Source organism: Physeter macrocephalus, chromosome 4, assembly GCF_002837175.3.
Source record: "Physeter macrocephalus isolate SW-GA chromosome 4, ASM283717v5, whole genome shotgun sequence".
Taxonomy (NCBI): domain Eukaryota; kingdom Metazoa; phylum Chordata; class Mammalia; order Artiodactyla; family Physeteridae; genus Physeter; species Physeter macrocephalus.
This window is the reverse complement of record NC_041217.1, coordinates 74,577,631-74,604,280: the sequence shown is the minus strand read 5'-3', so window position 1 is coordinate 74,604,280 and position 26,650 is coordinate 74,577,631. Positions and strand designations below refer to the sequence as shown.

General features: G+C 39.2%; 1 protein-coding gene across 6 annotated transcripts in view; it reads right to left on the bottom strand.

Moving 5' to 3' along the window:
* The window catches only part of POGZ (pogo transposable element derived with ZNF domain), a 46,434-nt gene extending 23,675 nt beyond the window's left edge, over positions 1 to 22,759 (bottom strand). For 2 of the 6 annotated variants that reach the window (XM_024116040.3, XM_024116042.3), the window contains exons 1-3: positions 22,484 to 22,759; positions 6,873 to 6,997; positions 5,729 to 5,887 (exon numbers count right to left, since the gene is read on the bottom strand). In XM_024116040.3, coding sequence (XP_023971808.1) covers positions 5,729 to 5,887; positions 6,873 to 6,996 — 283 coding nt within the window. In that variant the 5' untranslated portion in view covers position 6,997; positions 22,484 to 22,759. Of the gene's footprint in view, positions 1 to 1,971; positions 2,249 to 3,689; positions 3,741 to 5,728; positions 5,888 to 6,872; positions 6,998 to 22,483 lie in introns of those variants that run through there. The other 4 variants (XM_024116043.3, XM_024116044.3, XM_007130476.4 and 1 more) reach the window with 3 other exon arrangements.
* Positions 22,760 to 26,650: the final 3,891 nt, after the last annotated feature.

Below are 26,650 nucleotides of genomic sequence, written 5' to 3'. Positions count from 1 at the left end.
CCACAACGGGAGAGGCCACAACAGAGGGAGGCCCGCATACCACAAAAAAAAACAAAACAAAACAAAAAAAAAAACCAAAGGAACTTTTTGGCCAACCCAATACCTAAATCAAAGATTCAAGCAAAATACTGCAACTTTTTACCTCAAATCACCAGAATGGGATGGACTCCTCTGAAGCTTTAAGTTCCACTTGACAAATGGTGTCACTACAGTTAGCTAAAGAGCTAGACCACCAAAGTGGGTACACAGGTGGCTATTAATGGGCCAACCTTGGATTGTCCCACGTTCTCCCAAAAACTGAGAGTCCATCAGTGGACTAGACCCTCATAGTTACTGGGCAAGCAGACTAGTAATTATAGATGTTGACAGATAAAAAATTCCAAATTCTAGCTATGCTAATTACACTGGCAATTTATTGACTCTCTCTCTCTATACATATATTTTTAACTCAAATATTTTATTATGAAGATGTTCAAATACATATAAAAATAGAACACTATAATAAATCTCTATGTACCTATACCAGCTTCAATAATTATCAACTTAAGGTCAATCTTGTTTCATCTATACTTCCCTTTCTCTTACCAGCTCCCACATTATGTTGATACAAGCTTCAGATCATATCATTTCATCTATAAATATTTCAGTATATATCTCTAAAAGATAAGGACTTCAAAAAAGAGGAAATATCAATACCATTATCACTCCTAAAAAATATTATAATAATTCTGTAATGATAGTGGATAATACTGTATGATAAAATTGAAGTTTGCTGAGAGAACAGAACTTAAATGTTCTCACTATCCCCTATCCCTACCCCCAAAAAAGGATAAATATGTGAGGTGATGGATGTGTTAATTAACTAGATAGTGGGAATCCTTGCACAATGCATACATATAGCAAATCACCACAATGTACACATTAAATATCTTACAATTTTATTTGTCAATTATACCTCAATAAAGTTAAATATATACAACAATTCTGGGAGCTTCCTTGGCAGTCCAGTGGTTAGGACTTTGCACTTCCACTGCAGGGGGCACGGGTTCCATCCCTGGTGGGGGAACTAAGATCCCACATGCCCCACTGTGCGGCAATAAATGAATGAATGAATGAACAATTCTTTAATATCAAATAGCCAGTTAGAATTCAAATAGACAATTACATTTTTAATTTGAATTATGTTACAAAAGGGTTCATAAAGTATAACTGATGACATACCTCTTCAATCTCTTTTAATCTATAGGTTCCCCATCCCTTTTTGACTCCTTTGCAATTTATGGTTGAAAAATACTAAGCAAAAACATGTATTTTCTATTCACTATTTTAACTGCTAGGGTAAAAGAAAATAAATTATCTGTTATTTATCTAAGCCTAAGAATTCTTAAGATAATCACTGACTCAACATCTCAACTAAATATAGGAAGGGAAGGATGGAAAATTTTTTGCATTTATGTGAAATCAACCAGCATTAGCAAGTCTCAAAAGACAGGCCTTGTTCCCATGAAATCTACACATACTCTACTACTATAAAGAATGTTGACACAAGCATTTTCTGCAAATATTCTCTCTGACATCAAGGTCATGTTTGAATTTTGGTGGACTGTTAGGACCTTTCCAAAAATAAAGTGCAAACAAAAAAGTAGGTTTCTAAGCCTAGACTAGGTTTACAATTCAATTGAAAGCAAAAACCAGCATACGGCAAGTCACACTGGGTAAATTAAAGTCACACTGAGTAAATATTTAATGTATTCTATAAACTCATTCTAATAATTCTAATAAATTATAATAATTCCAATTCTAACAAATGAGTTGTTTTTAATGATTTCTCCAATCTTATTAAGTCTTTCCTAAAAGAAATTCTGACAAGTCAAAGGTCTTACGAAGTTCTAGTTCCAGACAATGAAAGAGGCAGTTAGAACCCTGAGACTTAAAAAAGCCTTTAAAAGAATTACCTGACCAATCCCCTACCTGTAAGTTTGCTCTCAAATAAACTAGGTACCACAGCCATAAACTGATTAAATAACAGAAGATTCAGCAGCTTCTCTCACATGTTCTGTTTGCTTTACAAGTCTGAAGGTCTTGATTTTTTTTCTTCATTCTTTTAAGTTCACTTACACAGCCTTAAACCCCAGAGATAAGAGGGCTAAATGGAGTTGAAATGGGCCAAACAGGAATTGAAAATCATAATTACAATAAAAAATTTATAACATTAAATTCAGATCATTCACAGCTCAGAATTAAGCAGTGGTTCATTTCACTTAATAATGTTCCTTTCCAATGCAAACATATGATCAGTCAGAACTACAGGAATAATTTCTAAATGCTGAGTGCTGGATTCTGAAGAACAGCAAAAATAATAGTAAAAATGTTCTAAAATTTTATTCCTAACACTTTGTTAAAGAAAAAAGCCTTACTGAGATATAATTCACATACCATACATATTTTATCACTTATTTAAAGTGTACAATTTAGAGGCTCTTAGTATATTCACAAGGTTTGTGCAATCATCACCACTATTTAATTCCAGAACATTTTCATCACCTCAAAAAGAAACCTTATACCCATTAGCAGTTATTCCCCATTCTCCTCCCCCCAGCCCTGGCAACCAACAATCTAACTTTTTGTCTCTACAGATTTGTCTATTATGGGCATTTCATAATAATGGGGTCATATATGTGGCCTTTTTGATATCTATCTATCTATTTTTGGCTGCGTTGGGTCTTCGTTGCTGCGCGCGGGCTTTCTTTAGTTGCGGCGAGCGGGGCCTACTCTTCGTTGCGGTGCGCGGGTTTCTCATTGCGGTGGCTTCTCTTGTTGCGGAGCACGGGCTCTGGGCGCACGGGCTTCAGTAGTTGTGGCTCTGGGCTCTAGAGCACAGGTTCAGTAGTTGTGGTGTACGGGCTTAGTTGCTCCACGGCATGTGGGATCTTCCCGGACCAAAGATCGAACCCGTGTACCCTGCATTGGCAGGCAGATTCTTAACTACTGCACCACCAGGGAAGTCCCACATTTTGCTTATTCATTCAACATCTTAGGTTGTTTCCAATTCTGGGCTATAATGAATAACGCTGGCACTTCAAGAGTATCTGATTTTAGAAAGTCACACAATTGTGTGCTCATCTACGCATAAAAAAAGTTTTGAGCCTTTTTTTTTTTTTTTTTTTTTGGCCGCACTGCATGGCCTATAGGATCTTAGTTTCCTGACCAGGGATTGAACCCGGGCCCTCGGCAGTGAAAGCACGGAGTCCTAACCACTGGACCACCGGGGAACTCCCAGCATGAAAGAATTTTTGGATGAACACACAAGACATACGTAACTGGTTACATATTACATGGTTACCAGTCTATACCCCCCTTTTTTTTAAACCATGAACACAGGTTAACATTTTAATTTGAATACTAGAGCTTTCTAAAGCAAATAAAATCCATTTTCATATTTCAAAAAATTTTTGTACACAGGCCACAGGAATCAAGGGTCCATTCAAAGAGAGTAGGTCACATCAGTGTGTCATGAGATGCTCATCATGGGCCTTGGAATGCTGGGATCAAAGAAAAATTCAGCTAAACTGGTGGCTAATAGCACTTTGACAGCTTATTTTAAGAGAAACATAGGAAAGTAGTATAATACAGTGGGAAGGTCACAAGTTTTGCAGTCTAAATAATTCAAATCCAGTTTAGTCACTTACTATTTGACCTTAAGTACATTATTTAGACTCTCCACGCCTTGGTTTCTGCATCTGTAAAAATGAGAAAATCTCTAGATAGAGGTTCCTCATGTTTATATATGAGGGTCACTATAGTTTAAAAAAATTCTAAGGATTTTCCATGTGATAAAAATTATTTTTTCAGGGACTTCCCTGGTAGTCCAGTGGTTAAGACTCAGAGCTCCCAATGCAGGGGGCCTGGGTTCAGTCCCTGGTCGGGGAACTAAGATCCCACATACTGCAACTAAGCCTGCGCGATGCAACTACTGAGCCCACGTGCTTTAGAGCCTGCGCGTTGCAACTAGGGAGCCCGTGCACCACAACTTCCCACATACCGCAACTAAGCCCGTGAGCTGCAACAAAGACCCAGCACAGCCAAAATAAATAATTAAATAAATTTTAAAAATTTTATTTTTTTAGTATCCACTTATGTAGAGCAATCTATTATGGCAATTTGACACTAACAAATTTTAAATGCCTGACCCAGCAATCTCACTTTATATTACAGATCTGCTTACACAGTGGGAAGATACAACGCCTGAGAATGTTCACTGCAGCACTGTTTGTAATCACAAAAAAATGGGATTGTAGTAAATGTCCAACAATAAGGGAGGTAAAAACACCAGGTGCACTTCTAATGGAAATGTAAATGGATACATTTCTAGACAGCCAATCCAGGAAAAATATTGATCAAAATCCTTAAAAATTGTGATAAACTTTGATACAACAATTTGACATTTAGAAATGTATTCTCAGAACTATGGATGTGAGAAAAGACAAGAGAGACAAGAGAGACAGAGATGTTCACAACAGCCCTTTAAAGTAGCAGTACACCCCTTTAAAACCTATTGCTAATAACAGTTAACCAAACAATGGGAAATAGTCATCAAAATGTTACAAAAAGATTTATTAAAATGAGAAGATGTTCACTACATATTGAGGAAAAAAAGCAAGTACAATCTGTATGGATATATTTTTATAAAAAGTGAATCACTGCACATAGCATATAAATGTACATAAAAGTACATATATGTACAGAGTAAGTTACAAATAGTTATCTCCAGGTAGTGGGATTACAGTTAAAAATTGTTTTTTTTGTTTTGTTTTGCGGTACGCGGGCCTGTCACTGTTGTGGCCTCTCCCGTTGCGGAGCACAGGCTCCGGACGCTCAGGCACAGCGGCCATGGCTCACGGGCCCAGCCACTCCACGGCATGTGGGATCTTCCCGGACTGGGGCACGAACCCGCGTCCCCTGCATCGGCAGGTGGACTCTCAACCACTGCGCCACCAGGGAAGCCCTCTTTTTTTTTTTTTACTGTCCACTTTTTCTACAATGCACATATTATTCTTGTATTAATAAAGCTAAAGGAAATAAAATAAGTAAAAATAAGTCCTTTATAGCAATGCAATGATTCTATGAAGGTGCTTATTCTACACATGAATCTTGAGACATAACTTGCCAGTAACTCACTTTCAGAATGTAGAAACAGTCATCAGAAATGAAACAGAAACCAATACTATATAACTTCTCTAGTCAATAAACTCACTAAAAAACACTTCTCTTTCACCATTCCTTCAGGTAGACAACAATCCTATCCTATTTTTCATACCCAGGAACCAATAACCAAATGAATCTGCCAAAGAAAATATGGAACAAAGCTGCCCTCGGAGAATTCTTAGCAGACTAGTGGGGCTCTTCTAATTAAAAAACATAAACAATCAAACAACCCCCCCACACATCTCTTTAATAGTTAGGAATTTGGGGTTTACATTTTCTTTCCTAGAAATTATCAGCAAAAAGACTCAGCTGCCCTCTGACTTGAAACACTAGCATCGATTCAGCACTAACTCAGAAGGAACAGCACCACTTACTTCCATATCAGAGAATCAGTACTAAACTCACTCCAACACCAGCAGAACCAAATCAGTACCTAAAACTGAACAGGTACAGCTGTTCCTAAGACCTTTTTTAGTCTCTTACCCCTCTAGCCCAGGAAGAATATCCCAATAATCCCACTTACCATTGTTGTTGGCAATTAGTGTGACAAGAGTCTTCTTTGTACTGTCGCTGTTCTGTGCCCCGCTGCTACTAACGGTGGTGGATGTAGAGAGGTGCCCAGCAACAGAAGCATGGGCAGCGATGGGCACTGGAGCCGAGACAGGCTGCTGGCTCACAGAAACTGTGGGGAAGGGGAGGCACAGTCACTTGGAGACAGGGACAGATGACACTAAAGGATACTGTTCTAATCTTCCCTTTTCATCTTACTGTGGGTCTCTATAGCCAAAAACTTTCCTGCTTTATTCGTAAATCCAACTGTTCATCTGATTTCTCCTATGTGTCCCTCACACCACAAATTAGACACAATGCCTTCTTCCTTGCCTCACATTTCCTGGTTAAGTTAGATTACGAGCTCACTGAACCCGAATTTTACTGTTTTGCTTATATAGCACAAGCAAACCTCCAGAACTCAAAGGCTTATTATCTCCACTACTGGTATTCATAACCATGCATTAGTAAGCCATCCACAAGACCCTGAACTGTCCTGTTGCAGCCCAAACCAATGCCATCTTCAGTTCTCAAGGCAGGAAAGATAAAAAAATTAAAAGAGCAACAGATACAATTTAGAGGGGAAAAGAATTACCACTCAGTTTCTGAATTCAGGGCAATCTAGAATTTGACCCTGCAACATCACCTTTTTGAAAGAGAAGCTAACAAGCCTAAGTTTGTAAACTGTCCATGGAGGCAGACATGAAGCAAATTCTGCTCAGCTCACAAAGGAAACCAAGTTCAAGTAAAACAAACAAAAAAAATCCCCCAAGACTATGGGAACCTGTTTTTGACTGGGTATATAAATGAGCACTGACACACACCTTTGCATTCTTGATCATACATCATTTAGTAAGAGGATTGCTTATGTGTTTGAGAAACATTGGTGAATCCAATTCTCAATGTTTTCAATTTATTAAATATAGTGTTTCTAGCTTTATGTACAAGGAAACCAAAGCACTTACAGACCAGAGCATGTGGGAAAAAGGTAGCACCAGTGCCACAGTGAAGCAACCCTGGGTTCTTGAAGTCTTCTTCCACCTCACACTTTCTTAACAGAAATGCCATTCAATTCAGTCAATATAACAATGATCTAAGAGCAGAAGAAATTTTGTTACCTGTAGTAGTTTTATCCACTGAATTATAATCCTCAACTACAGAATCCTCAATGACATCACTGATTTTCTGCCATGGCTCCAACTCCTCCTCCTCACATTCCATAAAGAGGTCGGTGTCCGCCATGCTACAAGAAAAAGAAGATTGAATAAGATATTGACCTCAGAATGTGAGAAATAGTATTATACAAAATATGGAATCAGATTCCTGAATCTATTGGTAACCTATTCCCTTGTGCTCCCTCTACCATTTCCCCTAACTTCCCCCCATTTCCAAGGTTCCAGAAGTATAACTTTTATTCTTGAAAAACAAAAAAAATTAATGTAGAAGAGTCCACAGCAAATTATTTAATAATTAGGGTTATGAAAATTTAATCTATAATAACCAGGGCTGGGATTATGGTGAGGCAAATCATGCAAGTGGAGGCTCAGATCCTGCTTTATTTAAAATTGATATTTTGCTCATTATGAAATTTTTTGCATTAATATTGAGCTTTAAAAAATGATACATTTGCTGTTTGAGCAAAGTACCCTAGGAACTTGTTTGGAAAACCGGGAATTTTTGAAGAAAGCGCTAACCATTCTGTCTCTAGACTGCTGTTTTACTGATTCTGGACTTGAGCTGCAACATTTCCAGCCTCCAGCCAACCCTGCTTGCTTCAGACTGGCCCCCACAATCTTAATTGGCAAAAGCCAGTTCCTTAATATCTATCCTGTTGTTACTGTTCTGAACTCAGTGGTTTTTGTATACTGATAGACTCCTTGGTTTGTCTCAAGTCTGAAGTCAAGGGGAGATTCTGTCAGCAACCAAGACCTCTCTGTTCAGTCCTTAACGTGTTTTTCCTCAATTGCATGGCTTGTCCCTATATTTGTGCTACTAAATGTATAAAGGTATATAGTTATACCACCCTCTAAATTTTCTCCAATCATTTAATATATTGTGCAATGTTAAATACATTGCATCCTTAAAGCTGTCTGTCCATTTATCTTTATTTCAAAAATCTGAACAAAGGGCCAGGATATACTTGAGCTCTGTGTTTGGTGAAATTTAAATGTAAATAAAATAAAAATAATTGCATAAAAATGATACATTAAAATAGTATTTTATCTTGATTACTGAGCCTTTTTGCACTTAAGTGAGTACCTCACTTGTCACAATCTAATTCCAACCCTACTACTACCTTAAACTCCACCATGATTTTGGGAGTCAGGCTTTAGTTTGAAAACACTGCTTAAACACTGCTTAAATTACATTCATCTTTGCAATGCAAACAAAGAGTTACTATTACTATGCTGCTCTCCAGTATTAGTTGACTAAAAGTCAATTTCTTTGTCTTGGAATAGGAGTAGCATTACTGCTCAATGTTCAAACAAAACTTTTAAGGCAAGGACTCTCGGTGCCCTTAGTATCTCAGAAATTTTTTCACCACACCCCGAAAGCAAAACCAAAACAAAACAACCAACCTAACCTTTGTGTTTAAATAGTTAGGTCCCTACAATTTGATAGTATTAGTTTGTAAGATGCCCAACAGATGGCGTTGTCCCCTTGAAAATTTAAAATATTCCAGCAATGTTGCAGTAAGTTGGCTAGTCAAGTGCCCACAGTTTTAATGGGTAAAGTGCTTCATTTGATTCTAACTGGTCTCTAATATTCTATTTTAATTACTTCTGTGTTCCCAAACCAAAACCACAAAGGAAAGAAGGCATGAGCAGGGTAAGAAAAAGCTCTAAAGTGTCAACTTAAATTTTCTTAGTTTCGTATTTAATTTACATATACAAAAAGACAATGCTAGCCAGAAACCGAATTAAAAAGAAGGCAAATCCATATCAAAGGCATTCTTTGAGTCAAGACTACACAACACACTTCTGTATTTTCCAGTCTAGTTCCACTGAAAGAGGTAACATTCTAAACAACTCTTTTCTAACTGCTTAATTTTATACTATTGTTCTTTGCTGTGTAACTTTCTTAGAGCCCACAGCCAACAGACAATTAATACATACTATCAAACATCCAGCAGAATGAATATAAACTGTGGATAACCTCTACAGATGGTTTTCAAGGACCTTCTTTCAGCTGTGACCAGTTGCAAGCAAACTCTTCATACATACGCTGAGCAATCTGTAGAAAACTTTCCTTGGGAATAAGCAGAGTTATCTGAATGCAAATTGTGGTTTTCAATGTCATGCTTATGGATATTTTAATAGCACATCCAAAGGCTTGTCTTTTACCTCAACTATTTATAGTACCATAAGAGACTGAGTTCATGTTTTATCCTGTCAAACAATGAAGATTAATAAAAATAATGAAAGATTCTTCCATCTGACGGGAGTCATATTATGTTATTCCTACCATGAACAAGGTATTCTAAGAAACAGAGTGGAAAAGGTAGATGTGAAACGATGGCAAAGAAGAATGTTTATGTCCTAACTACTTTTTACCAAGTGAGAAAGAAAAATAACTCCTCAGATATAAGCTCTGCCAAGACAACCAATGTAAATTAAAAGATTCAAAATGGAAAGAAATTACACTTAGAAAATATTTTTCAAGGTTTTTACAATGGAGAAGACAGTTAACCAACAAGGTCTGACAACTCAGAAAATAATAAATCTGCTGACTGAGCATATTTTATGACTCACACCAAAACATCTCTGAAAGACACTGAAACCAAGTTTTCCAAACAGTTCTTATTTCTGATCTAGACTCTTCTATCTCAGAATGTGATCATTCCTTTCATTTCAGCATCTATAGCTGAGGGTCAAAAAATTAACTCTGTTGAAAAGATGGGCCATGCCACAATAGAGGTATCAACCTGAATTAAATTCCTTGTAAACTTTAAAAATGAAAAATGCAAATTTAGCACCCTTCAGTAGTTTTCCAGCTATCAAAAAGGTATCTTCATTAATATAATGAAATGCTATATTTAATATCTCTACCAAGATGCTCAAGGAACACCATCTTTCTCTGCGGTATTCCAGGTGATCCATGGCCTATAACCACCTTTCAACTATTTTTGATCAAAGAAAACAGGAATTACTAAATATGTAGTACTAAAATATATAAATCTTCCCAAACTATCCGTCTACTCATGTTTAACTTCTTTCTACACCAAACCTTCAACTTAATTTCTCACAAGAAAAATCTGGAATTTTCCCCTCTTCCCTATTATTTTGCTATAAAGGATAAATGTACTCATAGGCTTGGAATACATCTCACATGCAAAAACTAACAGTGACTTCCCTGGTGGTCCAGTGGTTAAGAATCCGCCTTCCAGGCATCCCTGGTGGCACAGTGGTTAAGAATCCGCCTGCCAATGTAGGGGACATGGGTTTGAGCCCTGGTCTGGGAAGATCCCACATGCCGCGGAGCAACTAAGCTTGTGCGCCTCAACTACTGAGCCCACGTGCCACAACTACTGAAGCCCGCGTACCTAAAGCCCGTGCTCCTCAACAAGAGAAGCCACCACAATGAGAAGCCCACGCACCACAACGAAGAGTAGCCCCTGCTCACAGCAACTAGAGAAAGCCTGCACGCAGCAACGAAGACCCAACACAGCCAAAAATAAAATGAATAAAATAAATAAATTTATTAAAACAAAACAAAACAAAAGAATCCACCTTCCAATGTAGAGGACACTGGTTCGATTCCTGGTCAGGGTACTAAGATCCCACATGCCACCAGGCAACTAAGCCCGCAGCTGCAACTACTAAGCCAGCATGCTCTAGAGCCCATGTGCCACAACTACTGATCCTGCACACTCTAGAGCCCGCGCACCACAACTAGAGAGAAACTTGCAGGCCACAAGGAAAGATCCCACGTACGGCAACTAAGACCAGACGCAGCCAAATAAATAAATAAATAAATAACCCAAAAAACTTACATTAAGCTTCAATCCTTACTCAATTTTGGGACATTTTCATTTCTTCTGAAAAAGTGCCAAATAAAAACCTGAATTTCAGAAATTAAAGGCTAGCACATAGGGAACACCATGCTACATCAAGAGGAAAACTTGCACAGGTAGTAAATTTGTGAATCATATACTGTAACCCAGTAAAGGGGCAAACTTTCATCATATTACAACTATGAATCTCTGAATCAAGACTGTAGTGATTCCTTTTCTGCTATTCTTAAAATGAGATATCAATTTTAATTATATACAAGAGTAGGGAATTCCCTGGCAGTCCAGTGGTTAGGACTCCATGCTTCCACTTCAGGGGGCCTGGGTTTGATCCTTGATTGGGGCCAAAAAAAAAAAATTATATACAAGAGTAGACATGTATCCACAACCCAGCTTCAAAAATTATCAACCAATCTTGTTTCATCTATGCCCTCTCTCCTTCATATTATTTTTAAACTAATCTCTAATATCATAAATATTTTATTATGTAGCTCTAAAAGATAAGGACTTGAAAAGATCATGTACCAAAAAAAAAAAAAACATCATAAGAGAATTCCTTGGTCATCCAGTGGTTAGGACGCGGTGCTTTCACTGCTGGGGCCGGGTCTGATCCCTGGTTGGGGAACTGTGATCCCGCAAGCTGCATGGCCAAATTTTAAAATAAATAAATAAATAAATCATAGTACCATTAATATGCCTAAAAGATTTACAGTCTCTTAATATCAAATATCTAGTCAACACTGAAATCTCAAATTCTCTCAAACGCCATATTTCTTTTAAAATTTATTTTATATTGGAATATAGCTAATTTACAATACTGTGTTAGTTTCAGGTGTACAACAGTGGTTCAGTTATACATATTCATATATCCATTTTTTTTCAGATTCTTTTCCCATACAGGTTATTACAGAATACTGAGTAGAGTTTCCTGTGCTATATAGTAGGTCTTTGTTGATTATCTGTTTTATATATAGCAGTGTGTATATGTCAATCCCAAACTCCAAATTTATCCCTCCCCCCACCTTTCCCCTTTGGTAACCATAAATTTGTTCTTGAAGTCTGTGAGTCTGCTTCTTTACAAAAGTCTGTTTTGTAAATAAGTTCATTTGTATCATTTTTTAGATTCCACAAATAAGTGATATCACATATTTGTCTTTCTCTGTCTGACTTACTTCACTTAGTATGATAATCTCTAGGTCCATGCATGCTGCTGCAAAAGGCATTATTTCATTCTTTTTTATGGCTGAGTAATATTCCATTGTATATATGTACCACATCTTCTTTACCCATTCCTCTGTTGATAGACATTTAGGTTGCTTCGATATCTTAACTAAATACCATATTTCTTAAAGTTTGTTTGGTTCAGATTCAAATAAGGTCCATATATTATGATTATTTGATAAGTGTTTTAGGTCTCTTTTAATTTATAGATCTTCCCCCCCACCTTGTAATTTATTTGTTGAAGAACCAGGTCACCTCTTGCAGTTTCTACAGTCTGGATATTGTTGATTACATACACATGGCATTTAATATATGCCTCTGGCCTCTGTATATCCTGAAATTGATAGCTGGATCTAGAGACATGAATAGATACAGGTTTAACATTTATTTCCCCCAAGACTACTCACAAGGGCAGGATTTTCTTCCATCAGGAATCCTTCCATCCAGGCTCAATGCCTAGATCTAGTCATTCTAAATCTATCATTCCCTTTTCATTTATTAACTGAAACACCTTGATTTAAAAAAAAACAAAACATATCTACTATTTGGTTACCCAGTGGTGTGGTTCATACAGTAAAAGTCTCGACTCTTTCCATCTTGCTTCTTTCCCTTTATTTACCAGTTTTCAAAATAATGATATGTTTCACTAGCATTTCCTCAAAGTGACCAATGAGCTTGTTCTTTTTAATTAATTAATTAATTTATTTTATTTTTGGCTATGTTGGGTCTTTGTTGCTGCACATGGGCTTTCTCTAGTTGCGGTGAGCCAGGGCTACTCTTCGTCGCGGTGCACGGAGTTCTTGCGGTGGCTTCTCTTGTTGCGAAGCATGGGCTCTAGGTGCACAGGCTTCAGTAGCTGTGGCACGCAGGCTCAGTAGTTGTGGCTCGTGTACTCTAGAGCGCAGGCTCAGCAGTTGTGGCAGACGGGTTTAGTTGCTCCGTGGCATGTGGGATCCTCCTGGACCAGGGCTTGAACCCGTGTCCCCTGCATTGGCAGGCGGATTCTTAACCACTGCACCACCAGGGAAGTCCAATAAGCTTGTTCTTAAACAATCATTATATCACATCATATGACACATCAATTTAAACATATTTGATATGTTTTGATCCACTGCAGTTATCCTTATTGATACTCAAAGTGTCCCATTTTGGCTACTGGGAACTTCTTAGTTAGCTCCTAAGTCCTTCTGACACAACCCTTGTGTTTGATAAAATCCTGGCTATAAGTTTCAGGATCATCTCATACATTCTTGCCCCAGACCTAGAATCATCCATTTCTCTAAGGAGCCCTGATTCCTTTTGGTGTGGAATGATATTCTAAGATCACAGTCTAGATGCTAGTGACTTCTCTGCTCATTAAAAAAAAAAAAAATTTATTTGGCTGCATCGGGTCTTAGTTGCGGCACGTGGGATCTTTTGTTGTGGCGCGTGGGCTTCTCTCTAGTTGTGGCGCGCAGGCTCTAGACTGTGTGGGCTCAGTAGCTGCAGCACACGGGCTCTCTAGCTGTGATGCACGCAGGCTCTAGAGAGCACAAGCTTAGCTACTCTGCAGCATGTGGGATCTTAGTGTCCAGATCAGGGATCAAACCCACGTCCCATGCATTGGAAGGCGGACTCTTAACCACTGGACCACCAGGGATGTCCCTCTGCTCATTTTAAACAAAAAATTATCTCCATATCAACCCCCAACTATTAGTCAGCTACCTTCAATTTCGCTTCTATGTCATTTAGCAGAAAAATTCCAAATCTACAAATAAGACTTGTCTTAGAAACTTAAAACAAACTTCTATTTTCTCCTGAGATTCTTACTAGAGATGTTTCAATCTTTTAAACTTTATTAACTAATTCTCATTACTTCCACTCTTTTTCCAACCTTTTCCTTCCCCTAACAAGTTGCCTACATCATTTTCCCCACTGGCAGAATTTACATATAGTTAAAAAAAATTTTTTTTAAGAACAATCAAAGATTAACAAAGAGGACACAGCATATAGTTTAACCAAGCCCTTTAGCAAGTAACTTTTTTTGAGGCTGCCTTCATTACCTTAACATAATCATCTATGTTTTGTTGCATTTTTCAGTAGTTTGTTCATTTTTTATTACTGAGTAGTGCTCCATTTATGGATAAACTATCCATCCACATGTTGACAGATAGTTGTTTTCAATTTTTCAGGCTATTATGAATAAACCTGCTATGAACATTTGGGCACAAGCCTTTGTATGTGCATATGTTTTCACTATTTTGGATAAATAACTAGGAGAGGAATTTCTGGGCCACAGGGTAAGTGTATGTTTAACTTCCAAAGAAATGGCGAATTTTCCGAACACTAGCCTAAGTAGCTTCTGACTTACCCAATTTACAAGTCCTGCAGAGATGGTCTTGTAACTCACTATCTACCTATCTATTTATTGCCACGCCACAGGGCAGGCGAGATCTTAGTTCCCTGACCAGGGATCGAACCCACGCCCCCTGCATTGGAAGCTTGGAGTCTTAACCACTGGACTGCCAGGGAAGTCCCCATAGTATACTTTATAATGTGGGGTTGCTTAGCTCCTATGACTCTTAGTTTGGGGCCCTCAGCTGATACTCTGAAACAACAGGAACATTCATATTTAACTAACATATAATATACTCAATTTAACATTCTTCCCTTAACTACTAGACTGAAATATTTGAGAGGGCAGGAACCATGTTCTTATTTATTTATTAAACTGAAGTACAATTGATTTACAATGTTGTGTCAGTAAAGTGATTCAGTTATACATACATATATATAAAATATATAATATATGTATGTAATATACATATGTATAATATATATATATTCTTTTTCAGATTCTTTTCCCTTACAGGTTATTACAAAATATTGAATATAGTCCCCAGTAACTATTTTTTTAAAGACTGTCTTTTCTTGAATGCCAAGATATAAACAGATCACCTCAAAGATATCAAATTTCTCAACTACTCCTAACAAAAATTTTACCCATAACACATAGCTAATAAGGTTCTATTCCAAGCAAACTGGGAGGTGGGAGGGGGATGAGATAAAGCAAAAGACCTACACCTTACAAATGAAGAGCTCATTTCTAGCTTCAATAAAATTTCCAATAGAGCTAAAAAATGTCATCATATTCCAGTGTTCTCCGACATATACTAAGCACAGTTCCAGCTGTGCAGCATATCTGCAGAAGGGAACTGTGTTCAACGTCTGTACATAGGTTATATACAGGGAAACCTAGATCATTAAGGAATCCACATATGCCAGTGGCTTTTATCCAACTCAGTAATACCCAAACAGGGATAATCTGCCCCCAGAAGACATATGGCAATGTCTGGAGACATTTTTGGTAGTCGTAACTAGGGGTGGGGTTGGGGAAGGGTGCTACTGGCATCTATCTAGTGGCAAGTGGCCAGGGGTGCTACTAAACATCCTACAATGCACGAGACAGACGGGGACTTATCTGGCACAAAATGTTAATAGTGCCAAGATTGAGAAACCCTGATCAAACTGAATCTATGTTCTGAAGGGGAAAATTTTTTTAAAAAATCATCCGTTCTATGCATAAAGAACTCTCATTTCTTTTTTTTTAATTTAAGTATAGTTGACTTACAATGTTATGTTAATTTTCATTTCCTTTTAAAATAATTTATCCTCTCTGCAACAGAAAAGATGAGAACAAGATCCCTATGAATTGTTCAAATGGTTACATCTTAACACAGTAAAAACATTTTTATAAAACTCATATACATCTAGTTTGTTTCACCCTATAATGATCTACCTCTGAAACTTGTTCCTGCCTAAGTACGTAATTTCTCCTTATAAAACTTTAGCATTATGTTAGTTCTGTAAATTTATGGTTACTATCAGTATTAACTGGTAAATAATCTTTGTGAAAATTCCCCAAAGTCCCAAAATCTCCATTTCTAAAATTTCTGGTTTTCACCCCTTTACTATTCCTCTGTGGGTTGCTTTTGCTAAATATATCAGCTCTTATTGCCTCTTCAACTTTCCAATCATTTTCTAAGAGGGCAGCGAACCAAAATGACACGATGCAAACTTATTTCTGTGGTCCTTCTCAAAGTCTTATTGTTATGCTTAAACTTAAAATTATGGAAGTAGCTCTATGTCTCAAAGCCAAAAGTTATGACAGTAATAAGTTTCAATAGAAAAATGTTAGCCAATAATCCAAACTCTACCTGTCATCAGCTGTTTGGTCTGTGGCTTGTTCTTTTGTAAACAAACAAACAAAAGCTTCTGACAATAATGTTTAACCTGAATCAAACCAAGCACTTAAATTTAACTTCCAGCTTTTAGGAAATACAGCAGTAGAAGAATAAGTTAAGTAGCACCTCAAGGAAATGATGAGATAAATCCAAAAAAGTGGGACATTTTAAAAGGAAATAATCAGACAAGTGCAGAATATGGAATATTTTACAAAACTACTAACACAGTTTAAAAATGTCAATCACACACACGTATACATGCATGCCCACACACAGAGTGAGAAAACTAAACCAGACTGAAAGAAACTAAAGCGATGTAACAAAATGCAACATGTAAACCTTTACTGGATTCTGGTTCATAAAAAAGCTATAAATGACATATTAGGGAAAACTGGAACATTTGAATATAGACTAGATACAAGATGATATCTGGAAATTATTTTTAATTTTCTTAGAAAGAATAGTGGTATTAGAGTTATGTAGGAGAACATATTTATTCTTAGCAAATGCATGAAATGTTCAGTGGAATTATCATGACTGTGACTTTCAAGTGGTTCAGCAAATATATATTTTGGCGTTTTCTTACAGACATCAAATATGCCAACATTAAAAATGGTTGTGTCGGGACTTCCCTGGTGGCGCTGTGGTTAAGAATCCGCCTGCCAATCCAGGGGATGTGGGTTCGAGCCCTGGTCCGGAAAGATCCCACATGCCGCAGAGCAACTAAGCCCGTGCACCACAACTACTGAGCCTGTGCTCTAGAGCCTATGAGCCATAAGTACTGAAGCCCGTGCGCCTAGAGCCTGTGCTCCGCAACAAGAGAAGCCCACGCTCCGCAGTGAAAAGAGTAGCCCCTGCTCTTCACAACTAGAGAAAGCCCGCACGCAGCAATGAAGACCCAACGCAGCCAAAAATAAATAAATGGATAAATTTATGAAAAAAAATCGTTGTGTCTAGGTGGTGGGTTCATTACTCCTTGTAGTATTCTTTCACTTTTTACATGCATGAAATTTTCTTAAAATAAAAAGTTGGGGGGATCAGATGAACAAGGTCTGAGAATCTAACATAAAATATGGTGGCTATAGTTGATAACACTATAATTGATATTTGCTAAAAGAGTAGAATGTTCACACACACACAAGATAAATATGTGAGGTGATGGATGTGTTAATTAACTGAATGGGGGGAATCCTTTCGCAATATTTATGTATATGAAATCACCATGATGTACAGTTTAACATCCTACAATTTTATATGTCAATTACACCTCAATAAAGCTGAAATTTAAAAAAAAAAGAAAAAAAGTAACGGGGAAAAACTACCTACTCATATCTTGGTTGTGATATTTTGTTCTACTATATTCTGCCAGTTTCTTTTTGCCATTTACTAAATCAAACTGGTAGCCTCATGGGTTGAATTTTCTGTTAACTTGTTCTCATTTTTCGGAGCAATTTTCACATAGATTATATATACACATTTCTAAAGATGTTGCACAATAATTAAATGTTAGAAAAAATAAATCGAAGTTGAGTTATACAGGTTACCAAGGAGGTACTGTAAGATGAGATGAACACTGCCGTCTTCTGTTAATCAACGCATCATGATTATCTGACATCTTGGTAACCTATCTGGTTTCTGTATTTTGTAGCAGTAATTACACTGGTAACATGATTTTCGTGCACTGAGTAAGTTTTACTCAACCCTGGAACTCACACAGGACTATCAGTGATTCCCACAGGCTTTAAAAAGTCTTTGGCATTCATCTTTCATTCCATAGTATAGGTGTACCAGATACATACCTTTCTAGGGAGGACTGAATTGTATCTTAAATGCTGGCAAATATGGTAGTCTACCTTATACTCAGGTCCTATAAAATCAGCTAGTCAGTAAAAGCCTACATAACTGAAGAGCAAGATACAAAGAGACCCTTTATACAATCTTATTTAAAAGCAGCAAAAAGAATCCCTCAGTTACAACTGTCAGTCTACTTCTGAAGTATTTAATGGGCAGAAATGTCTACCTATCTTCACCTCAAATAAGATTAGGAAAACATGTTTTCCACCAAAACTCTCCAGACAGATTTGGCGCTTGAAGCGTTGAATTCCTTTAATTTGTCTGGTTCTTTTACAGCTCTAAAGTAAACTCCAGGAATGAAGAATTCAGTATCTAACATTTTCAATTCACTGCTAGCGCATACCCACCCATAAATAAAGATAAAAAGAACATTTGGAACAGAAAAAATGTCTTAAACAAAAAATTTAAGAATACCACTCTCTTGCTCCTGAGTGAGAAATAACCAATGATAATCCTCAAAACAATCTGTATTCAAGTTACTTCCATTTTTGACTTTAAAAGGGATTAATTCCAGAAAACCTACAGGGCTGAATACTTAGTATGGCTATAAAACTAATTATTGTTAAACTTGTAATAAGAAGCGTTTATTTACCCAGTCTTCCGCATGGCCCATTTTGTCCCTCACAGGAACTGCTGTAGAACCTCACATATAATATTCACAATGGGTTCTTAAATAGTCTTAATAACCTGCCTAATATTCTCAAACATAAAATACTTTCCACTTATCTGGCAGCAAATCTCCTATCAAGAAGAACCCAAATATATTCATTATGGGCTCTTTACTGAAACAACAACTAAAGTGAGTAGTTAAGTTTCCTATTTTTAAAGGGTACAATATTCAGTTCTTCTCCCAAGAAAAGTTCTTCTTCACTGACAGTTGTATGTTGTCTAAATTCCATTTCTACTCAATTTCATTTAACTCTGCCAAATACTAGCAAAACATTAGCCCTTTCTCCTCTTCTCAGGAGTTACATGTAAAAATACGTTTTTGTGGATATGGCTTATTATCACAAACCAGATTGCCAAAGAATCTATCAAAGTCTTACCATACTGATATTAAGACAAAGACACCACCAGCTCTAGGTTTTGTAATTTAAATCAGAAATCTCCACTTTCAACAAAAAGACATATATGGAGAATAAAGACTGAAACATTAACTGGAATACATTTTATTTTACTATGATATAACAGGCATTATTATGCACTTTACATTCATTACCACAATTAATTCTCACTATATACCCTAAGTAATACATTTTACAGATGAGGTCAAAACGAGGTTTAGAGAGTTTAAGTAACTTGCCCTAGGTTACAGTTGGTTTGAATCCTGGCTGGGATATTTACTAAGCTTTTTTTGCTCTGGAATTCTTCCCCAAGTCATTGCCTCTTCCATTATTAACTCCAACATTTCTGAATTCTCCGGAAGTTTCTATATGGAGACAGATTTGGATGATCTCAGGTGCAAAAGGATACGACAGACCCAGTTTTTGGTCTCGGGACCCCTTTACATTCTTAAAATTATTAGGGATCCCAAAGAGCTTTTTTTAATGTGGACTTTACCTTTTGATATTTACATTAGAAATTAAAACGTAAAAAATGTAAATACTTATCGGTATATTCAAAAACAAACCCATTACATGTTAACCTAAATAACATTTTCAATTAAAAATTACTATTTTTCCCCCAAAGAGTGAAATAACATTGTTTTATATTTTTTCAAATCTTTCATGTCTAGGTTAATAGAAGAGTTTGATTCTCATAACTGCTTCTGCATTCAGTCTGTGGTTCTATATTGTTTTGGTTAAGTATATAACGAAGATCTGCTGTCACACAGATAGAAAAAGGGAAAAGTATTCTAAAAACCTTTTCAGATAGTTTGTATACTGATATAGTACTAAAATTAGACAAATGATAGTTTCTTAAAGGATAATTGCATCTTAGAATCTGAAACCCTATCAATGAATGTTATGTTAAAATCCATTGATGTACCTTAAATTCTGAAATGACTTCTTACTCATGGTGACTTTCAAACATCATGCAATGGTCATTTGGAAAATACAGATTTACTGAATTATGCCTATCTTCCAACTATTGACACATTTCATCATACAATACAAAAAAAATCATAGTCATTAAAACTGATAAGTCTTTCAAGTACCAGGAAGTTGTTAAGCTTGAGGTATCAACTTTTTAAAAATTCTAATTTTCACTCTCAAATTTTTATCACTGGGAACAAATACTGTCAATTGTTTTCCTTGAAGTGACAAGCTCACACTTCTTTCAAGAAAACATCCACAAACACTCAAGTGTTAAACACTAGTTTATCAGTCGTTCTTTCAAGTAAAAATGCTGTTCCAGGAAACAAGCAACTCACAACTAAATCTCTCAAGATCTACCTCAGCAGGCAGTGTAAAGTGCGTCAGGCACACTTCCCATTTGGGCATAGATGCTTATAAATTTAAAAGACATGTACTAAAGGGCTGAAATTTAATAAAGCTAATTATTTTTACTGCTTCATCAAAGACATTCTCAAGTAAGTATACAGTTTCCTGCAGTAGTTTTATCAAGTGTTGCTTTTGGATCATAAGTGCAAATGTCAGTGAAAAAGATAAACAGTGTCTCAGTATTATTTTGAAAAGTTATGACCTCGAAGCTCTCCTGAATGGGCCTGAGGGGATTCCCAGGGGTCAGCAGACCACATATTGGGAACTGCTTTTCTAGATTATACCACTGGTTCAAGGTGGGGGTGGAAACTAACAAAACTCTGTTCATCCCGAGTCTTCACTCTGTTAGTTCCTTTAGTTTGAGATACACCAGCATAGCTGGTACGTTATAACCATAATATTACGAAAGGGGAAGGAAATCAAGGGCATAGATTTCCATTTAATTGTTCGAAGATTAGAGTCTGAGAACTTTTATGCTGGATCAATAACTCTCAATATGGTGGTTACCTTAATCAGTCTCAGCTGAAGGACTGCAGATTAAAAATGTAGAGATGATACCCCTCTCCCCATCCCATCCAAAAAAGCTTGGGGATGAGGCCCCCCCAAACCGCACTTTTAGCGAATCTGCAAGATACTTTTTATGCACCCCGAAGTTAAGAACGATTGTGCTAAGTAGTACAAAGTCCAATTCCCAGTTCCAAAAGCAAGGGGTCTCAAAATTCAATGTCGTTCTCCAAGAAGCAGCCCCCCGGCCCCGCCGTTTCCCTTTATCTAGATGAGAAAATTCCTTTGAAAGTAAAATTGTACTTCTGTGGGGTTTTGAGCTGCGGTGGGAGGTCTCTAAAAGAGTGTAGAGGGCTGGGCCACAGTCTGCAACAGAACGACGGCTGTTCCGATAGGACACCTGTATCTCAATTTCCATCTCGAAAAAGAGATCTGGGCTAAACGACTTACTCTTTCCAGCTCTACCTTTTTCTGAGCTGAAAATATCCAAGACAATGAGAGAAACGTCAAGTATTATTAACAATTTCAGGGAATCCCGCGTCTGACAGAAGAGGAAATTGGGAAAACTCGCAGAATGGAGAGAAAGCAGGTGGATCAACATCACTCCTTTTCAGAAGGTGCTAAGAATCTAAAGAAAATAGTCCCTGGGATAAACATGGCGCCCACCGCGGCAGGATATAACCATACGAAAATAAAGCTTTTTCCGCCACATCCCATTTTATAAATCACGGCGCCACCCCAAAATTTTAGAGCTGGGGGAGGAGACTTTGTAAACCGCGGTGCACTAAGGCTTCGGGTGTACTATACGACCGAGCGGGGATTACATAACACAAGGGAGAGACTAAGCAATCACTCATTTCCCTCCTCGCGCTCAAAAAGAGCGCCCCACTCGTTCCCCGGCGGGGGTGGCGCGGGGACGGCCGAGCACCATCCCCACCCCCGGGGGACGTCGGCCCACCGCCCCTCCCGCCCGCCTCCCCAGCGCGGCCTCGCCCTCCCCTCCCGCCGCACCCCGCCGTCTCGCCGCCGCCCGCGCCCCCGCCTCTTCCCCAGCGGGCCGACACCCGCGCCCGCGCCCGCCCACTCCTCCGAGACGCCTCGCGCCGGGTGTGCGTGTGGACGTCGGGTGTGTGCGGGGCCATGGACCGCGAGTGCGCGCGCGCGCGCCGCTGCGGGCGCCGGGGGCGGCCGGCAAGCAGACAAGGGCCTGTCCGGCCCGCCGCGCGGCTCCCGGGGCGCACGCACTCACACACGCGCTCGCGCGCCGCACCCCACGGCCGCCGCCGCCGCCGCAGGCCGCGCCGCCACTCGAGGGCGGGGGCGCGCGCCACCGGGCCCCCGCCCCCACCCCTCGCGCTCCCGCCCCATCCCCCTCTCATTGTCTCGCCTCGGAACGCCTCGCCGAGCGAAAAGATAACGGAACCCCCGGGAGAAGGGGGGTGGGGAGAGAGAAAGCTCGCTCGCTCACTCACCTCCCGTGGTCGTCGCCGCCGGTAGTCTGACCCGAGGAAGGCGCCGTCGCCTTAAAGGGACCTTGCACCCGGCGCCGGGAGAAGGGGGTGGGAGCAGGGGAGGGGACGGGGGCTTGGGGGGAGACGGAGAAGAGGGAACCGTTGAAAGCTCGTCTCCCCGAGGGTGAAAGGAAACCTCCCTCGGGTTCGAGTGATTTGGGGTGGATTTTTTTCCCGAGGGGGGCGGGGGGGGCCCCGAGGGAGGGGGGCGGGGGGGCCAAGGAATGCGGCTCCGTGTACGGGAGCTGGCGCGGGGGAGAGAGACGCCGACTCCCCCCACCGACCCTCTCGCCCCGCGGAGGGATACGGCTCGTCACTTCCGCCCTCCCCCTTTCGTGGTTTTTCAATTGGTTGGAGCGCGTGGCACGTCATGTGCTCATCCTAACCCCTGCCCGGGCTTCTTTTCTAGTCAAGTTTGTCTGGGCCTGCAAATAAATAAATAAATAAATAAAAATTTTTAAAAAATGAAATGAAAAATAATTAGCCCAGAAGCAATATCTAAATTTTGGTGAGAAAGATGGGATTTCCAAAGAAAATACTTCCCTGGACTTTCCAAGGAAATTTTGGGAATCTCCACACTTTCCACTCAAGGCTTATACCTAATCAAAAGGGGAACCTCATGCCACAGGCCAGATGGTGAGGCCCAATGGCACCAACAACTGATATTGGAACAAAGGCATCAAAATGGCACTCGTTCTTCTTCAAAAGACATTGGGTCAGGTAGCTTTAAGTGAAGAACTTTTAAAAGCCATTTTTACCCTGAACCCTTCTGGATTCTGGAAGGAAGTCACACGTGATTGCTTATTAAGGTAGTTCATGTATGGAAACTATTTTGAGATGAATAGACTCAGCAGAGATCTTCAATTCAAAGAAACCGTAGACTCCACAATTGTGCTTTTTGCTCCAATCAAAGCTGAGACGGACTGGCCCAGAGAAATTGCTTTGTCCATTCAAGACTATCCTGTTATTTTTCCTCAAACAAAAACTAACCTCTTTTCCAAGTAACTAAGAAATTTTTTCCTTTATTACCTCCTGAAGTGATGATAAAATTTTAGTATTTTCCTTGGGTATTTGAGGATATTGTTGCTCTTTAAGCAATACACAAATATTTGCTCCAAACCAAATGCTAAATCAAAGTACTTGGTGCAAGACTGGAAAGATGCAGAACCACATTTATTCCTTCTTTAGGTACACACTCCAAACCACCAGACGATGAAAATAGGCAGTGGAGGTAAGCATTCCAAATTGTGCACCCATGGGAATGTACGCACCACCACCCATTTTCATCATCCCATTTCATACATCTCAAAAACACGTGAAGGATTTCAACTAGTCATTCTTAGGAAGAACTTTATTACTTGAATTGGAAGAAACACTGAGCCTTCTGAAAATTCTTCTGAAATCGTTCCAGACCTGATCTGGAAAAGCCCATGCTGGGATTATGGAATCAATCATCAAAAGACGTTCTGCATGAAGCTCTAATCCTATTTTATGCTTTCCTGCAATAATTCATTTCATTATAATGTCATTTGCCTCTGAAATATTCTTGGTGAAAAATATTTTGCCATGCTCTAAGTGCCAGCTTATGCTCTCTGCCAATGAGGTCTAGCCCAGCAGATTGTACCATCTACCACTGACCAATCACCATTAGCATACCATACTGAAAATGCATCATGCATGTATTCATTTATTCAACAAATATTTATTGCGTACTTGATATGTGCCAGGCACTGTTCTAGATGCTGGGAATGCAACGACAAAGAAAACAAAATCCCTGAATTCATGAAACTTATACTCTAGTGAGGAGAGACATACAATATACACATAAATTGTTCCAATATCTATTACAGAATAACAAATGGTCCCAAAACTTGGTGGGTTAGCACAACAATTTTATTATTATCTCTCACAGTTGTGGGAGGTGATTAGACTAGGCTAAACAGTTCTCACTTGGAGTCTCATGCAGTGGCTGAGGCTGAAGTCATCTCAAAAGCTTCCTCAAAAATCTATAAGTTAGGAACTTCCCTGGTGGCGCAGTGGTTAAGAATCTGCCTGCCAGTGCAGGGGACATGGGTTTGAGTCCTGGTCTGGGAAGATCCCACATGCCATGGAGCAACTAAGCCCCTGAGTCACAACTACTGAGCCTGCGTGTCTGGAGCCTGTGCTCCACAATGGGCGAGGCCATGACAGTGAGAGGCCCGTGCACCTCGATGAAGAGTGGCCCCTGCTCTCCACAACTGGAGAAAGCCCTTGCATAGAAACGAAGACCCAACACAGCCAAAAATAAATAATTTTATTTAAAAAAAAAGAAGAGGAAGGAGAGGCCAAATAAATAAATTAAATTAAAAAAAAAAAAGTCTAGAAGTTGATGATGACTGTTGACTTGGACTGAAGCTGGGGCTGTTGGTCAAAACAGTGAGCTGTTGGCCTCTCCGTGTGGCCTAGGCTTCCTCATATCATAGTGACTGAGTTCCAAGATTTAGTGCCCCAAGAGGACCAGGCAGAAGTTGTCTGGCTTTTTGTGACCTAGCCTCAGATGTCACATAGCATCACTTCCACCACAGTTACAGGCCCACTTCGATTCAAAAGGGATGGGAAACATTTCTCAAAGGGACTAGTAGAAACATCACATTGTAAGAAAAGTATGTGGAACGTGAAATCTTGTTGTGGTCATCTTGGAGAATACAATCTGCCACACGAATAAATGAATATATAATATGTGATATGGTGATAGGTGCTATGGTGGGGAAAAGGGCAGGACAGGGAATTGGGAGTGTGGTACAGGGGTAGAGGGTAGTTGGAGAAGGCTTTGTCATTAAGGTGACATTTGAGCACAGACCTGAAGAAGGTGAAGCCAAGTTCAAGTTTTACTCTTAGTGAAAGTGAAGTCACTAGAGGATTTTGAGCCAGGGAGTGACATGACCTGAGAAACATCTTTAAAGGAACACTCTGGCCGCTTGGAGAGAATAACTGGTAGGGGCAAGGTTCAAGCTATTGCAATTTTCAGGTGAGAGATGATGGTTGCCTGGACCACAGTGGGAGCTGTGGAGCTGCTGAGTGAGTTCTGCAGTATGTTGTTTACTTCTCTGTGACCTATTTTTCTGTAGTTTAGCTTGTGCCCTGGGAGACAGTTTTGACCCATAATGGCTAACAAAATGTGTGTGAGTGATGGTGCTATGCCTGCCACAAAAAAATAAAGGAAGGATATCCTGCTGAATGTTAAAATGGGAGTTTTGCAGGGATTGGAGGCATCTTTGAGGAAAGAATTCAGGAAACAAGGGTAAAGATCAGATAATCAGGGAATGGAATAAGTTCATTGACACTGTAAAAAGGTATCCTAACTATGCCACAGCCTGGGAGGACTGATCAACAGTTGAATGACTGATAGCTGGAAGAAATCGGGGGCAGAGACGTCTATAAGTTCAGAGCATTTGAAGAAAACTCTACCACCTTGCAACACCAGAGCAACATCTCAAAAAAGGCTTTATAGTTAGGGTTCCCATTTCCAGAAACGTATTCTCCTAGCTGAAGAGGGAGAACCTGTATTAATTTGGACAGTCTTGGAACATTTTGTTGTCATCTGCTAACACACAAGTTTCTAGAGTGAAATAATAGAACTGATACTTGTGGTCTCCTGTATTTGAACCATCTTGATGATGATGGGAGAACCAAAGCAGCAGAACAAATAACCTGGATTAAATCCCTATAAATCGATTCACATGTACCTCTATAACATATTGGGGTAGGGTCTGAAAGCCAATACAGTTTGGTATATTGAAGAAATTGGGACCCTAATACTGCTGCTAAAAAGCTTCCCAAGTCTTCGGTAGCCAACTTAGAAAAACTGAATCCTCTCCATATGGGTTTCTAAGAAAGAAGGTCAAAAGTTAATGGAAGTCCCAAGTTGGGCATTTCACAGTTAGGTAGCAGGAGAGTGTTTCTTTTCAATAGTTTATAGAAACACTTATTTGCTTCCTTGGCTTATGGTTTCTGCCACGAGCTGAAAATTGGAACCACCTGTAACTTGGAGAGTGTCAAGGCAGAGACACAAATGACTTCAACATGTCTTCTGAAGTAGTGAGCCATGGGTGCTCCTCTGCTGTCACTTTGTTAATGTACAGACCCAAT